The sequence below is a fragment of the Argiope bruennichi genome, chromosome 9 (assembly GCF_947563725.1).
Source record: "Argiope bruennichi chromosome 9, qqArgBrue1.1, whole genome shotgun sequence".
NCBI lineage: Eukaryota > Metazoa > Arthropoda > Arachnida > Araneae > Araneidae > Argiope > Argiope bruennichi.
In genome coordinates, this window is record NC_079159.1 from 58237224 (window position 1) to 58256148 (window position 18925).

General features: G+C 25.5%; 1 protein-coding gene across 3 annotated transcripts in view; it reads right to left on the minus strand.

Annotated features, from left to right (window-relative positions):
- Positions 1–1479: 1479 nt before the first annotated feature.
- Positions 1480–18925, minus strand: part of LOC129984743 (short transient receptor potential channel 4-associated protein-like) — a 36806-nt gene continuing 19360 nt past the window's right edge. For 2 of the 3 annotated variants that reach the window (XM_056094692.1, XM_056094691.1), the window contains exons 16-23: positions 18667–18694; positions 15448–15540; positions 14079–14169; positions 11319–11459; positions 9789–9906; positions 9265–9380; positions 5219–5440; positions 1480–2497 (exon numbers count right to left, since the gene is read on the minus strand). In XM_056094692.1, the coding sequence (XP_055950667.1) occupies positions 2375–2497; positions 5219–5440; positions 9265–9380; positions 9789–9906; positions 11319–11459; positions 14079–14169; positions 15448–15540; positions 18667–18694 (932 nt within the window). In that variant the 3' untranslated portion in view covers positions 1480–2374. The remainder of the gene's footprint in view (positions 2498–5218; positions 5441–9264; positions 9381–9788; positions 9907–11318; positions 11460–14078; positions 14170–15447; positions 15541–18666; positions 18695–18925) is intronic. The other variant, XM_056094693.1, reaches the window with a different exon arrangement.

Below are 18925 nucleotides of genomic sequence, written 5' to 3' on the forward strand. Positions count from 1 at the left end.
TATGTATATTTTCAGAAATTTAAGCAAAAAAGATGAACTCTTTATAAAATTGTGTATACAGTGAATATGATATGTTTAAAAAAATAATACTTAAATATATAATGTAAAGAGATGAAAAAGAGAAAGCTGTACAGGTGAGAAAAATACTGGCAGAAAAAGAATATGAGATGATGAATGAAAAACATATTTTAATATCATTAATATTCATAATAAATGAAAAAGTTCTTAGAAATTGTTTTTAAATATATGGTAGTTGCATATTGCAACTTCAAAGTCATTTTAAGACTTTCAAAATTGCTTCAGTACATATCTACATTAAGTTACATAGCAACTGAAATAATTTACAACAAAACTGGAATACATTTTATCAGCTTTATTTTTCTGACACATTGAAAAATATAATAAAAATTTCTTCAATATGGTAATTTATTGACCTTTTAACAATATAACTGCATAGTTGGGAAAATGGATATACTCATGTAGAATTTTTTCCTTGTTCAAATTTAAATGTATCAATACTTCATATACAATAAAAAGGCAACTGACAGATAAAATGAGTTTTCACGCCTAAAAACCAAATGTTCGCATTCAAAAAAATATTGACTATCAATAGATAATTTTAGGATATAGTAGCTAATTATGCTGCTGACACTTAAGAAAAAGTTCTAATCTTATTGCTCTTCGATGTTTACATGATGCAGATATCAGAGAAGAAATGCACCAGTAGAAGGTTATATCAATAAAGATTTCTACAATACACTAATGGATGGTTTTACTTTTAGAAATAACTACAACATTACATTCAAACAAGTTCTTATTTCAATATTTTAAAATTTCTACACATTAAAATGCAATATAAAAATATACATTACTTGATACCCCTTTGTCTTACAAATAAAATTAATATTTTTTTTCAGAAACTTAAATACATTCAACATAATTCAGCATCTCATAGCATGAATTGATTAAAAGTTTTATTTCATTATATGTAATTCGTTTTTCTATGAATATATTCCTATAATTTTATGAGAAACTCTTTTCCTTAAAATAAAATTTCTTTTCAAGAATTATTTAGAATTCTCAACTAAAGTTAATTTTAATTTTTGAAAATTTCTAATCATAACACTAAGTATCCAAATTTAGTTTAGGCAAGAAATTTGGAAACTATTTGCTATTTTTGTCATAATTTCCTCAGGTTAGACAACATGATCAATTTTTTTTTCAATGAAAGTTTCAGAAAAAGTCAGTTTTTAAAGAAAGGATTTTCATAAAGAAATTGTAGCAAATGAATATATACATAATAAGTTCAAATTTAAATACAAAAATGTATTAAATATTAAAAATATGTTAACTTTGACATTTTTGGAACACATAAACAAAGCATATGCATTAAAATTCCATCAAAGATAACCATGTTTAAATAGAATATATCTACACAGAATAAGTAAAAATTATTAAACTATTCTTGTTAATTTCATGTTTCTTAAATTTGTTGTTCTAAAAATGTAATAATATTAATCTTCTGAGGTTCTATTGCATGAAAAGTTTTTTATGCTTATGACATTCATTAAAAATAAATTGATAACAACAACAAAGTTAAAATATATGTTGATAAAATCCGTATTATTTTTTATTCATAATTTTTTTAGTTTACAGTAAAAACATACCTCTTCTTGTTTTACAGGTGATTTTCGACAACCTGATTTAATAACAGAGATTATGTTAAATAATTATATTATGAAATATTTTCATTATCAAGTTAAGATGTAACAAGGTGTAGATATGTGTTTCCGACATAGTTATCAATCCTTTCAATTAAGTATACTTTTGTCTCTGGTTAATTGATGTTTATGTATATTTATTTCCCAAAGAAGGGTCAAAAATACATGAAAAAATCAGAAGCCTTTAAATTTACATTTTCCTTGCATTTGTAAGTAAAAATATTGAAGGATGCACAATATTTACAATGAAATTTGAAACATTCACAAAAAAATCTTTATTACAAGAAACTAAAACATTTCTTAAGAAACTTTTTGAAATGTATTGTCAACATCAAAACATTATACAAATTAGTTCTTATTAATGAGTTCAGTCTAAAAATACAATTATTAATACCTATTTTTTGTGCCCCTTTAGCTTAACCAGTAAATCAAATATGTACAATTTAAGAATATAAATATTGACACATTGAAATTTTAAAACAATGCTTTATCTTCCAGAAGATATAGTCACAGTTCATTATTATACACAAGATTACTTTGACGATATCCACTGAAAAGTTATGCAATGAAATTTTACAAATCAATATATAAATATGCTGATGGTTAAAAAAATAAATACATATTTATTTACATTTTGCATATATTGTCATACATCATGAGGCTCTAGATGACACTGCTGTTGTTGTATAAAATGCAATTGCACATGGGTTTTTACAGTCATCACATGTCAATAAAGAAACAGTCTCTCTCCACTCTTGAAAACATATTCTTGAGCCCTATAAAACAATGGGAAAAAAAACATTTTTAAAAATAATTTTAATCTTTTGATTTTGGATTTTAACTATAGGTAAGACTTGTATATATATGTAAACATGCTTTTTTATGCAGAGGCCTAAGAGAGAGAAAATACATTTTAATTTTAAACTTTGCTTTTATTCCATCCCTAGAGGCATAATTTATGTACAAGAAGCACTGACAAAACTCGTCCATTCACAATGCGGCACAAGAGCAGAAGAAACATAAAAGACAGAAAATATTTTTCCCGAGTTATTTATACTACGAGATTCTGATAGGGAATTTGGTACTTTTCTGTTATACTCAGTTTCACCCTAACTTGGCAGTATTGTAAAAGGTAGAAAATGTGATGCTCCGCGTTGGGAAAGAGTTCCCCATCAATTCCGACTTTAAAATAGTTAAAATGCTCAGAAATTTATCAAATAATATCATAAATTACAGAAAGCCTTTTTTTATCAGTATGTATTTAAAATTATTCTCAAGTTAGAAGTGCTTATCTGTTAAGTATTTTGTAAATAAAGCGAACGAATAAACTAAAAGATTGGCACAATGAATTCCACATTGGCTAGAACCGGTCTTCAAGGTCAAATATTTGGCGCACTTTTCTTTTACGTCTCCGCCAACTCAGCTTCATTCAGTTTGCAACCATTATCATCTTTCGTATTTTTTATTCTCGCTTTTTTACCAGCTGATATTTTTTATACTATTAATCACATTTAGCAGTTACTAGTTTTGATTGTTGAATATTTATTCGATTCGTCATTTCTATTTACTTCTAAAATGTCTGAAAAAGAGAAAGTGTTATCACCGACTACGCTGTGCACACCTTCAAGACGAGTGAAACCAACAAAAAGTGCAGCATGCAGAAACATATTAAATGTTTATTCTCGACTCCAAGAAAACCCTCAAGATTCTATCAATCAAATTGTCGATAAAGTTTCGCATATTACAGGTGTTTCGCAATGAACAGTTTTCCTTTTGAAAAAAGAAATAAAGGCATCCAGTCCTTTAAGTACCCCTGGAAAGAAGCGACCAGGCTCAGTAGGTAAACATTCAGGTCTTGTAAAATATGATGATTTTACATTATCCAGTATTTTACGAAAAATCCATGCATTTTTTCGTAGAAATGAGATCCGAACATTAAATAAACTTTTAAAAGATGTGAATGATGATAGATATATCTTTTCGAAAAACATTAGCTGAACAATGCTTTACAGAATGTTGAAAGATTTAGGGTTTTCTTTTGAGAAAGGATGAAACGAAATGAAATAACATTAATGATTTATTAAAATAATGTATCAGTAATATTGAAAAAAAATGAAAATAAGGAAACAATTAATTCTCAGATAAAGTGATAATATAATAAAGTAAATAAATATTTACTATTTGGCGAAAAATTTGCGAGATAAAGTTTCGCCAGCGATCTGCATTTCTAGTAACTTTGTACTTTAAAATAACCCAGTTCTCCTGATAACGACTGCGATTCGGCATGCCTAGAATATATACTACTGCCAAGTTAGGGTGAAACAGAGTATAGCCAGGCACAAGCGAAAAATCGCCAAATAATGTAGAATTCTGCCCAATTCGCGTTTGGTTCACAATTGGCGACATTTGCGCCTGGCTAACGGAAAAGTACCTGGATTTCTTTACACGTGTTGATTTAGGATAGGGAAATCCAGGTATCTTTTAAAAAGAATTCATTTAGCTTCACAATTTTTTATTCCTTCACTCGGAGAGTGGCAACAGTTGATTTAAGCATTTTTACAGAGCTTCTGTTGAATAAATTAAATAAAGAAGGTGAAGTTGGATCAGGAAATAAGAGAACATTTTAGAATTAAGTTAGTAAGGGTTAAATTAATCTAAAAATTAGGAAATTAATTAAGTTTAAATTAGATATTAAAATATCATTGCATCTCATTATATGATGTTTTAAAATAACTGATATCAGTCCTAGATTAATTCAAGTCCAGAAATCAAAAAATATTTTAAAAAACAAAGAATGTCTTCAATCAATGATAAAAATCCTACAACTATCTTTATCATTAAGGGGGTGTTCAGTTGCTGCTTATTGAATGTCAAGATCAAAAGAGAAGCGATATCTGGACGGCAATGCATTTAGTTTTGTAAGAACTCCAGCTGATTACTGTGTTGATAATAACTGATTAATTGTTAATCGGTTATTTTTGGCACTTTCGTCAGCCAGAAATTCACTTGCATTCTGAAGGGATGTTTTATTAAAGAAAATGGCATTAAAAGATTAGCAGTTTCAAATGACAAACTCCAAAAACAACTGAATGAAGCCAGTGACAATTGTATATATGGATCAACCAAATGCTACTGATATAATAATTAGAAAAAAAATCAATCAATTAAGAATCAACTTATTATTACGTATATTAATAAAAATGTTTCATTTTTAGATAAATTTATAAAATGCTTACTTTTTTCATAAAGATACATTAGTTTTGAATTTTATTCATCTTAGAAATTATATCAAATCTGTTTACTAAAAAATTTCAAAAACCATGTTTTTAAAAATATAGCACTGGTATTATCAATAGATTTTTTTTACCCCCATATACAATGAAACAAACTGTATAAAGATCTGTGGAACACTTCCAGAATTAACTCAGTCTGAATGCCACTCTCTTTATACATTCAAAGACAAGTGTTATTAATTTTTATAAAGGAATATTGCTTACTTTTTCAAGAATGGTACAATCTTTATCTTTTTGCAGATAATGGTCTTGCCAAAACAATAATAAATCCCTTAGATTTTCTAAATGTAGAGCACAAGTACTTGTGGCTACACTACAGCCATCTGCTACACTAGAAGCCAAAAAATGCAAGTATTGAGGCAGCTCTCCCTTTTTTAAACCAAACATCAGTATGACCAATGCAGTATTCAAACAGCTGACATTTTCCTGAAAGCAATTTAAAAAAGACATGCATATTAGTATTTCAATAATTTCAGCTTTCTTCCAAAATAAATACATATGTATGAGAAGCAATTATAGAGCATTTTATTTATTTGTATCTATTTTAAAAATAATTTTATAGCAAATTATAACATGATATGCAAACAAAAAATTATGAAAGCCATGAAATTGAAATAAAATTATAATCATCACTAAGTTTTTGCATTACACTTACAAGAAATATCACTTGTTTTAAGAAATTTCATAATAGTATGGAAATTCTTTTAAAATTAATGAATTTAGCACAATCATAAAAAAAGGAACACTTCTGTAATTTTATTATTTACTATCATATATTCACAAAATTCTTGTCAAAGGTAATAACTCAAAGGGAAAGGTTTGTCCCAACAGACAAACTGATTAATTTAGTTAACATAGTTAATTTATTACTTGCTGTGTCAAAAAAATTTCCATTACATATTATTTATTTGCTGAATCGATTTATAATTATCAAATTAACTTTGCCCCAAAATGCTATGGAATTTTGAAGAAAATTTGTAAAGTTATAGGATTTTGAAAAATGACTTCCAATGTTGAATGAATCTTATGAAGTTTTGATGGTTTCTTGGAAACTACTGCCCATTTTTCCAAAGTTTTAAGAATTTTTAAAGATGAATGTTGAAAAAAAGTAAGTTGTCACATAATAAAATCTTTGGACATGTTAAAATGTGAACCGAATTTCACTTTTCTAGCATGTTGCATTTAACAATAATCGTTTTTCAATACCTAAGAATATATATAATTTGATAAATTCTATTTCTAGGTACGGGTGAATTTTTAAAATTTGACATAGATATACAAATCTAATGATTAAGCCGGCACAAAATGTCACCCATTTGGTATTTTTATTAATTATTGATATAGATGGATAAATTTCATCCAAACTTTGATTCAAATTAATGATTTTGATGTTAAGATCCCACAACAAATTCCTCATGCAAACTCAAACCATTTTTGACCTAGCATACTGGTAGACAAACAGGCATAATTTCAAATATACTTATTTTCAGGCTCTGAAATGTAAAAATGTAAATAATCTGAAATGTAAAATCAATTTTCAGTCAGTCCAACAATTTATATATGGACATATATAAAATGACTATTCCAATATTATTTCATCACCATGAATATTACCCAGATGCAGTTCTATAGATAGATAAGTTGAATTTCATACCACTAATTAGTTTTTACTCCATAATATTTTCGTAATTTAAAATTTCATTATTATAGTATTATTAGAAAACTCAAAATATTTTTACATTAACTTAAAGCATGAAATGAGTAAAGTAATATTCAATTCTATGTAAAAATCGCATGTGTAAAAATTTCATTATAATGAAATACTCCACAAAACATAATAAAATTTTCCATTTAATTAACAAAATTTTTTCATTCATTTCACCTGAAAATTGTACTCCATCTTTTTAATAAGCACTAATAATATCAAAGTTTAAAATATGGTATTCACATATCAACAAATAGTGACTTAAGAAATATATTATTTGCCATAAAAATTCAAAAGGCTTTTCATTTTTTAGCGCAGTATCAACTAAAGAAGCTGAATTATAAATTGATTTGAAGATAAATGGAAATGCCTCAATACTTAAATAGACATAAAATATTTTTAAATTAAAAAATTATAATAATATTAAGAATAAACCTCAATCATGTTGGTTATTCTTCCAAAATTTCTGTAAGTAAGACTTTTTTCTTTCCTGTTAATAAGCTGTGATTTACTTAATATAGGGTTTCCAATATATTGGCTCTTTTAAGGTGGAATTTTCATCAAATAAGATTAACTAGATCTCAGGAGATACTGCGAATTTCAAAATAAAATTTGATAGACACACATAAAAATGCCGGCTGAATCAAATTATTGAAAAATTTTGATTACCATAATGAAAGATTTTGAAGTAATAGTTACTAATTAGGTTAATTAGCTGCTTTACTGGAACAAACTTATCCCCTCAAATCATTTCCATCAACATCAATTTTGTGAAGATGTAATAATAAATAACAAAGTAGAAAACATATTGCATTTTGCTTTTTTTCTTGATGGTTGTACATATCAATACTACTATTACAGTTTGCTATCATTCTATGTACATATCAGTTACATTCAGACATTTTGTCTGAAATATCAATATACTTTGAATATAAGAATTAGTAGATGTATGTAAAAACAAAAATTTATTTAAAGTTTTATAAAGGATTTATTACATTTATATCTGCAGCTTTCAAAGTATAATTACAATAAATTTCAATCCCACTGAGGAACACCTCACACAAGGGGAGAAAAAGATTTCGGAATGGTGGTTGGTTCTCCCAATCCTAGTGTGTAAAAAGATAGTGTGAGGGGTACAGTGCACTGGTACAACTACAGTACATACTATGGCCAATGATGGCCCTTAAGACTTAACTTAGTTCTCACCAATATTTTTGCCATAATTCACTCATTCAGACTTTTCAATGCAATTTTGGGTCGGAGTAGCTGTTTATGGTTACTATATATTTTGTATTCCATTATTCTAGCATTATTAAAATTTTCGAAATATTAAATCAACAGTTTCATGTCAAAGGCATTACTAATTTTGCATGTTCCCAGTTTAGAAAATATAAAATATCCACCTGCTAATTTGGCAAATTTTTTCTATGATTTAATGCTCACCTTAGGCATGTATAACTCCATGCTCCAAAAGGATTATAGATTACAGCTGTCTTAAAAATATTAATCTATCTTTTTCAAAGATTTAAAAATCATACGAAAACTACAAAGTTCAGAAGGATGTTTTATATTTTATAGATCAATAATCCAAAAAGTTAAAGAGAATATTTTTCAAACTTATTTCAACTGTTTATTTCAAAAGTAGCAATACCTCCTTAAAAAAAAAAAAAAAAAAGAGGTATAACATAATTTCTGATTCAGAGTAAATTTTTAATTACAGCTGATTAATATTCATTATCCTAAAACCAACTCAGCATGAAAAAAGTCAAATCTTCATACCATCATCAAAATAATAAAAAAGAAAAAAAAAATCCAGTGTGAAATATTTAGTAGGAACAAAACAAATGTTTTGAATGTCATTTCAATAAAGAATTACTGCTGTAAGATATACTTGAAATTTCATATAAATTTCATTCAATTAAAAATAGAAAGAAATTATATGGTAAAAAATTTAATGTCATTGCAAAAATAATGTTTTGAATTTTAGTTGATATAAAAATTATTCTTGTCTGTAATATTTTTGGGTATTATAATGGATAACACCCAAACTTTGCAATTAATTAAAATTTCAAAAAATCCCTCCAAGGTGCACATTTTTACTCTCCAAAATATATATATGTCCCAAGTTTGGTAGCTGTAGGTCAAATGATCCAGCCTACAGAGAGTTGACACACATATTTTCATTTTATTATTAGCAGACAATTAACATTAAAAGTTAAAAAATATACTATTTTATTCCTTGTTACAATATGTTAAACTTTAATTTCCTTAAAACAAGACAAAATGGACTTGCGTCACTTTCAAAATAAGCAGTTCATTTAATTTCACACTAAGACAGAACTTTACTGCCACCAATATATTTAGAATAGCTAACTTGTTGTTTAATATAGATCTAGCCACAGGTTCTTCTTCTCTATGAATCCAGCAACAATAATTTCCAAAATTAAGTTTATATTTAAGAGTTCATTAGGAAAATACATTTAATAAAAAAATAAAATATTTCCTTAATAAAAATACTTTATGAATATTATAAAATATACTTAACAATTACTTGGGTCAAATTGTGAATATTAATAAGAGAAAGCAGCCTTTGCAAATAGTTGATTCTTGTTTTCAAACTTCCCACATGACATAACACAGAACAACATTCCTCAGCAAATGCTATAAAAATATACAATAAAAATAATGATACATAGATAATAGCAGTAAACTTTATTAAATATGTTTTCTGTTCAATGCCATAAAAAGAAAGGGAAAACAAATTTGTGGAATGAAGGATTACTTAAAATACTGCTATCATATGACAAAATTTATTCAAAAAGTAAGTTAAATTTCATCTTTTAAATGAAGTTTTTGTTGTCTGTAATAATGAGTTGTAATTTCTTTAACAAAATATAGATAAATAGTTTTTACAATACATATTTGAATTATAAATCATCAATGATTCTAAAAATATCTGAGACAAATACTCAATAACTATCAGAAGTGCAATTAGCTATAAATTTTAAATCACACTAAATTAAAACAAAAATCTTGAAATAAATATAATATAATTTAGCAAATAAATACCTTTCATATCTTCATCCCCGGAAGACACAAAAAGCTCATATGAAAGTATAAGACTTCTAATAAACATGTTGGAGTCAACAAGACTAGAATTCATTAAGGTCAGGAGTTTTCTTTGTTGCTGAAAAAGACAGTTATGTTCACCTTTCAATGGTTTCCAACATTACACATATTTTATATACAGGGTTAGCAAATACAAAAGATATAAAAAAATTTAAATTTATAATAAATTGATTCTAAGGTAAGTTAATAACAAATAGAATAGAATAGTTTTAAATACACACAATTCTCTAAGACTTTAAAAATATAACTCAATGGAATTTTTTACATCGATTCCTCTACCAGATAAAATAATATTAAAGGAAATACTGCCTTTGTTAATACAAAAATTTTTTAAAGGGATGTTTTTCCTAAAACAAACCTGTCTTTCCTGACAATTAATTTCAACCTTTAACTCACTGTATAATACAGAGGTTCCCATTTTTTTTTTCTTTACGTTTTGTACTATACGTGTATAAATTATCATAAAAGCATTTTTTGATTAAAAAAAATACATCAGAAATTGAATGTTTATAATAAAAATTTTAAGCTTATATATATATATATTTGCTATTAAATTTAACATTCTTTAAGATTTATATTTGATGAAGAAAAATGTGAGGAGGGAACCTCTTTCTCATCTAACCAATTTTAATGTCTAGTTTCTTCTTCAGTATGATATAATATATTATATCATACTTCTTTCTTCATTTGTATTTTCATCATTTATTTATAGCGTACTCAAGTTCAGGTAATAATCATGTCTTATAATTATTTTTCATTAATAACATAGCAGAAAATTCAGTTTCGCAAAGATATGATGTGTTGAAAGACATTAAAATGTAAGGCAGAAAAGGCAAAATTACAAGAAATAAGCTATTATAGTTTTAATAGATAATATTTATTAATAAGAAATATTCAGGAAACTAATATAAAATTCACCACATTGAAAAAATGCTGAATTCAGGTATTATTAATTTACCAGATTGATTTCAATACATATAACAAAATTAATGCATACCTAGTTTCAAGAAGTAAAATTATTGAAAAGTTGTTCTATTTTCACACAATTTATAAACATTAATAATTACAAAAATCAAGATTTCAGAACAATATTTTAAGAACTTTAAAAATGCTCAAATAATATTTTTATAGCATGAATAGTTCCATTAATAATTCAATCATTAAACACCATAAGAATAAATGTGCATCTAAAAAATCTATTATAGTTTTAATAAAAATATCAAACAATTTTATAAATAAAATTTCAAAAACAGACAGAAATTGCTTAGCATTTGAAATATTATTTAAAGTTTAAGATTCTGTTTTCTTATAACCTTTATATAGCACATGCCATTCAATCTATGTAATGAATTACATGTTCTTTTTTACAATATACATCAAAAGAATTACATTTACAAAAAAAGAAAAAAAAATTATAACAAAAAGAATTGGGGGGGGGGGCAATTTATAAATAAATAAACAATCATTTACCCTTGGGGAGTTGTGCAATAGGGTATTGAGATCAATAAATGCAGTAACATTGAATTTTACAAGCTCTCCTAAAAGATCAAAACTGCTTTGCAATACTTCTTTGTGTCTGATGTTGCTTGTTATAAGATTCTGAATGACATGCTGGAAATATAAAATATTAAAATCGTGAATATGAAAAAAATAAAAACCAATAAAAAACACATAATTATTAGAAGCAAATCAACAAAAACTAAATCATAATTTGTTTACAAATAATACAACAAACTGAATCAAAAATAAGTAAAATTATCAAGGATGTTACAACTATTCCAAAAATCTAGAAAACTACAAAAAATAAAATCTGGGAACCAAATTTATATGCAAAGTACATATCTATTTACAAATATTTTTTAACAATTTAATTAGGTGAAGCAAAAAAATTTTAAAATTTGTATTCCATTGCATTATTTCAAAGAGTTCCTTATTTTTTTAGACTGACAATCTTTATTAATTATTTTTTTATTAATTTCTTTAAAAGATTGATATGTTTTTTTTTTTTTTTTTTTTGGAGGGGTGGAGGTTTTTTAAGTTCTGCGAATTGTTGTGTTTTATTATATAAATATTTATAAATCTGTTACCTGCTGAAAGTTCAGTTTGATCTGCAAGACATTTTGATCTATGTAATGAATTTTCATTTTACTCTACAAGTATTAAGACATGAAAATGAAGTATGCTTATTAACAAGTATTAAGGATGAAAAAGTATTTATGGAAAGGCAATGATCATAGAATGTAAAGAGTTTGGTTAAGATATCCAAGTATTCTATAAATTATCCTTAAAATATTTACCATAGGCAAAATCTTTCTAATTAAGATGCTGAGATGGATTTTCTAACTTCAAAACATTTCATAATTAGGCATTTCCCAATTATTTATACTTTCTGTGGCATATCTTTATATGGTATAGAAGTATATGTCTGTCTGTTTGATGCTCTACAAAAAAGATTACTGGACCTAGAGTTATCAAATTTGGCATATATATGAGGGAAGGAATTAATAAATGTTTTTGTTTAATTTTAATTAAAAATTACACAAAATTTTTACTTTTCTTTTCCAGTAAAAAATTCCAAAAGTATTATTAAGCAAAATTGAATTTACACTACATAAAATTTGAAGTGAAAAAATTTATTTTTAATGACATCAATTTAATTGTGCTGTGCAATATTTTTTCAAAAAATTTAGAATTTTAAAAAATTGCAACATTTTTAACCATTAATTTCACATTTGAACTCAGATTCATTTTTGACACTGTTTCCTCAAATTTTAATTGTTTAATTTCTTTCCACAATTGAAAGTAAAGAAAAAAAGATTCTATTATCAACACAGTTTCATGGAGAAATTAAGAAGTAAAATCGCAATTACCAAGACAATGTACACTTTAAAGCAAACTAAAATATTTAAGAAATTGATAATGGCACTATGATAATGTTGGACTAAATGGATATCCATCATATTGTCAAATATTAAAGTTCTGTTATTTTAATTGTCTTACATTAGTTTATTGTGTTCATCAACTTTTCTAGTGAAGACCTGTTCCACAACATCATAAAGTACTAAAAACCTAAATGCACAATTCATCTATCTTCTAAATTTAAGGGTATTGTAACTCCACATGAAATTTAATTTGTACCAAACTATATAGATATCAAACATATTCCTTCTTTAATAATGGAAGAAAATCATGTGATGAAACAATTAGGGTTTCATTCACAACCAGGAAAGTATTTTTGCGAAATACACTTAAAAATATGTTTAAAAGTTAATTAAACCCAGAGTAAAGAATTTTTGACTCAATGAAAAGATAATTTTTTTAATGTTAAAACGGTGCAAAAATTGAAAATTTAAATTCTAAAACCTGAGCTTCTATTATTACTTTAAGGAATTTGACAAAGTGTATATTAACTTATGAATTTTGCTGAATGCAAAGTAGTACAACTCTTTTAAATGATGGTTACATTTCTAAACATTTCGTATTTTACACATGTGTATTACAAACAGATAAAGTTAAGCTTAAAACTTCTTAATAACTTGCAGAATCTCAAAGAAGATGAAATGCATTAAACAATTCTTGATTATAATATTCTAGTTTTATTACTAATTTAAATATGAATAATATGCTTCTTTAAATGCAGATGTTAACTTAAAAAATGTTATGAATATAAAAACCATGCAAATTTATGATGTCACAGCCACATCTGCAAAAGAGCATTTTAATTTTCATTGCATTTTAATACCAATAATTTAAATAAGTTACCCCTAAATTAACATACAATTAAATTCATCTAAAATGTTGAAGAATAGGCTTCTAACATTTAAAATTCTTTTAGATCATAAATAATTTTAGCACTCAAAAAGTTCTTGCAAACTGAAAAAAATAAATAAATAAAAGGCATGCATAAATACATCAAAATGAAAGAAAAATTATATAATCTTTTTATACCAATTATGCAACAAAAGAAAGTTTTATTTCTTCAAAGCAATTTTAAGAGAGACGCATGAACATAAAAAATAAAAATTATCACAACCCCCCGATATGCAATAAATACAATTATTATTTAATAATGGTACCTTTGAAAATAATCAAAATTTTTAAAAATATTTTAAAGAATTAGAAAGATACTTACAGATTATGCTTTAAACTTTAAATTACTTTATGAGATTAAAAAGGTATTAAACATATATTACAAGCATCAAATTAAATTTTGACATTAAAAATACTTACTTGCATTAAATTTCTTCTTAGAAGAAAATCCTGATCGGCACTTGAAAAACTACCACGTAAATAGCTCTCTATAGCCCTAGAGAGCCAAAACCTAAATAAAGTATTTTATTAAAAATTCAGTGAAAGAAGCATGCCACAAACACACACAAGCAAACAAAATTTAATCACTAGGGACAAATAATTTATCACTATAATATAATAATTATTATAATATAAAAATCATCAACAAAAATATATTTAAATATGGTATTTTGATTATCAGATACGAGATTATCCAACCATGTTAACAAAAATCTCCATAATAGGATGAAAAATAATTTAGTTTATTGAAACATCATAGAACTTTTGCTTCAGTTTTTCAATATGCATTAAGCAAGCTGAAACATGAAAAATGCTAATTTCTATCTTCCTGTCATATCAACTTCAGGGTAGTGATTGATCAAAAGACACATACACAAAAAAAAAAAAAAAAAAAAAAAAAAAGGAAACCCAAAAATGCAACATGATACAACATGCAAAAAGTATGAATTAAATAGTAAATGTACAGAAAAAATTATCAAACTACAGCCCAACTGGCAATATATTCATTTCAAAATATTTATGAAAGTAAGATATTAAGAGCATATGATTTTTTCAAAGACACTTTAAGTATACTACACAGGACAAATTTAAATGTATACACGGTAACAAATATAAGGAAAAAACTAGTACTTTATTATAAAAATATTTCACTAGCATATTTTAGTAAATATTTTTTTAATGTACACTGGACCTTTGTGGCATATCTTAGACATATAATTGTTGTTGTTTTTTCAGGTCTTTCACTGACATAACATAAATGGTATTTCATAGTTTTCTTTTGAGCATAAGTCATCACATTGGTATGCAAGCAGCTTTTTATATATTTAAGATTTAGATGTGGAAGAAATTTTTGAGATTTCATTGTTTTCAGATGACTGTTTTCCTGCAATCTGGTAGCTTTTTCAAATATTTTCTTCACAGTTTCCTTTGATATGCACTTTCTCCTTGGATTCAACTGTGTATCACAAACATTTTTTCTTTGTAAGATTTTCTGCTCTGTCAATATCTCAGATATTTTGTATCTAAATGCATACAAAATTTGCTGATCCTAGTGATCAACAATTCTTTTGAAATAATCAATTTCAATGGTCAGATAGGAAAATCAAAAGGTTGGCAGTAAGGTAAATGGTAAAAAAAAATAAAAATATTTTTCTCTAAATAACTATCTCTGCTGAACCACTGCTTCAGTTTTTAATAAAAAACTAAAGAAATTCATAAAAAATTAATAAATTTTGGGCTAGTTTAAAAACAAGGAACGTTCTTTGCATAAGTGAGGAAAAAAAATCACCTGAAAGTAGACGCTCCTGTTTCTTTTTTAATAACTTCGACGATCTTACTTAGAAGTCCATTATTTCCAATACACATTGCACTGGGCCTAAGCCTATACATATATATAAACATATTATACATTCAATATATACATTTATCATATAGAAAGGATAAAAATATTTTCAATTACAATGAATTAACTACTAAAAATGATTTTAATGCACTTTTACAAAATGCAGAATTTTTTCTTTTCTGTTTAAATAATGAAATACTAAGTGTTCCCCACATATAGTCATTATGAAATTTCTGTTATTTACTGGGTGTTCACGCTAATTATAGATCAAAAACTTTCTAAATAATTACAAATAGAATTAGAGATGCATTTCCAATTGGAAAAACATTTTAGACATAATAAATAATTATTTTTAATGCTACATGAGTTCAATAAATGTTTCACAGAACAATTACAATCTAAATTTTTATATATTCACCAATCCTATATGCCATATTTAATTTTTTTTTAAATTTTAATATTCTAATATAATTAGAAAAATGTTTTAACACTTTTTGGCTGAAACAAACCAACTAAAATGTGGAAACATTTCATTGAAAAATTAAATTTTATTTAAAATATAGTTATATTCAATATTGTAAAGATAATAACATTGCATAATATTACCATTATTTTGCCCAAAACAGCTAACTTAAGACTGAATACAAAAATGCACATCATAAAATTCAACTTACACATTACATAAATTGTAAGTAAAATGTTATGATAATATGATTTAACAAGTTTTCAGTACTTGCTCTTTTTCTTTTTGTAAAAATCTGTTGTAAGTTATTTAAAAGGCTGAAATCTAGTAACAACAGCAGTCATTTAGATGGCCTTTTTATGCAATAATGTGACTCCTAAAAGAATTAACCAAGACAGGATATGTTAATTCTTGGCAGCTAAACTTTTATTTATGTTAACTTTTAGACAGAATATTTACTAATTCATATATATATATATATATATATAATTTTTACTTCATTTAAAGCAATTTTGTGTGTGATTACCAAGAAGCTGCAGCTTTTCTCAAAGAACTGTCATTACTCAGCAGAAGAAAGTTAAGAGGAAAATACTCTTTGATAATAAACAAACATTTCTGGAATCTGCTGATGATCACTGTATAATTCATTGAAAGAAAATAAAAAAAAATTTCACATTCGAGTTTCCTGATAAGTAATAATTGAAGGTATTTATTTGAGTACTAAATAGTGGTTTCACAGGCAAACATACATTGAGTTCGGAATAATACTAAAATCCAAGCCAGGCCCTTCATTCTGAAGAACATTTCTGAATTCATATCTTGCATAAAAGTCCTTCAAATCACATATTTCTACACAGAAACTTCAACCACTCAATCAAATTGCAGTAACATATCAATAAAACAGTACAATATTCTGCCTGTCTCAAATACTATTATAATCACTTCAATAATCTCATAAAAATTAATGCTAATCTACTCCAAATAATGACATTAGTTTTGAATAAATAATGGTTATATTTACAACAATTATGGCTGACTTAAAGCCATTTTTTTTCTTTTTTTTTAGACTCCAAGTGTTGGAGTCAATTTAAAGCATTTTCTTCCAAGGTTTTTCCCACTTTAGAATTATTACTTATTATTGAGTAATGCGCAGTTTGAGCATCTTCGTCAATGTTTGTCTAATATAAATAAACCAATTTTCTAATTGGATATATCTAATGCTTTAGAAATTAGTGATATGTTAATGACTAGAAGAGCCATTTTACAAATAATTGATTCACCATTACATTAAATGTTATTTAATTACTTTTCCATATCAAATATCTTAAACATTCTTTTCCACGATAATTTAATTTTTTTGTAAAACTTTAATTTATTTCACCAAATCATTTTGCAATCATGCACCTTTTTTTCTTTTCTTTTCACAGGCAAATACCATTGTTCATAGAATTTGCTATCATTAAAAAAAAAAAATTCTAAGATATAAAAAACAGAAATGGTATGTTTAGGTATTGCTATATTTTAGCTGAGATCAAAGTTTTATTAAATTAGGTTACTCATTTAAGAAGTGTTATTTGAGCCTTTTTCTTTATAACTAAGAAACAAAATTTAAGCAGCTTTGATGATTTCTTATTAGTTCTCAGACTTTTTTATTTCTAAGAATAAAAGTTTTTATTGTATTTTGTTAATTTGGTCAAATCAAAGTTGTATCAAAACTAAAGCATATAATCAATGAATTTTTTCCCCTTATTGTTCTAAAAAGTATTCTTCCAATTCCTTTTTAAAAAAACAAGCAATTAAAATATATCTTATCTGAACGTATGGTTTCAGTATCTAAATAAATGCAATTTTTAACCACATCATTTCTAATTAAGTTTTCTATTCATTAAAATGTAAAAGATTCTAGCTATAACACACACATATTTGTTTTATGGTAAATTTCAAAAATACCATCTTAATTATTTATACATAAGATTGTTTTTTCATTTATAATAATACTTTTAGACCCCTCTGTACTTCACACAATTTACATAAAAGATGCTTTGTATCACTGCATTTCTTAAAATTATTTTGTTTCCAAGAAAAAACAAAAATAAAGTTCCAACTCTAAAACATATTGATTACATCACTGTAAGGAAATTTTGATCAAAGATCATAATTTTCTAAGTATAAAAAGAATCTCAGAGATGCTTTTAAAATATTTTTCACACTCACATAAAGGATTTTCATAAAAGTTCTAACATTCAAAATTATTTAACGCTGTTTTTTTCTAAGCTAAGCATCAACCATGTTTTCAATACGTAAAATTAAAAAATTTTAAAATGTTGAATTAATTATTTGAATAATTGTTCTTTGTTTTAAATTTTGTTAATTAGAATGTATAAAAAGGTGATGAATTGAATGAAATTAATATTATTAAAATTAATAAAACCTACCAGAAAGAGGATTTATCTTGTCCCATATTCATTTCATATTTATTACTTTGAAGTAAGTAATATGCTCTCACAAAAATTAAAATTGAAATAAGCATTTCAAAGACCATATAATACTAATTTCCTTCAACCATCCAATTGAAGATTTTTCCTTACGAAAACTATTATACAGGGAATGAATATCAATTTTTATCTAAGCCTTTTCTTTTAAATTTGATGAAAAATTGTGCATGTAACACAAATAATATACATTTAGAAAATTTTACATACCATGTAGGAAAATCAGCTTCAGATCTTTCTACAATGAATAACAAAATGTACACAGTTAATATAAAAATTATATAAATACATATATGTATACACATTAAAAGAAATCAAATATTTCACAATTCAATCCTATAAAAATTGTATGGTTTTTAATAAAAGAATACAAAGTTAAATTTCTTTTATAAGGAAAATGAAACCAAAATTGGGGATTAACAATTGGAGATATGAACAATTGAACATATGGAGATAAAACATGTTTCAA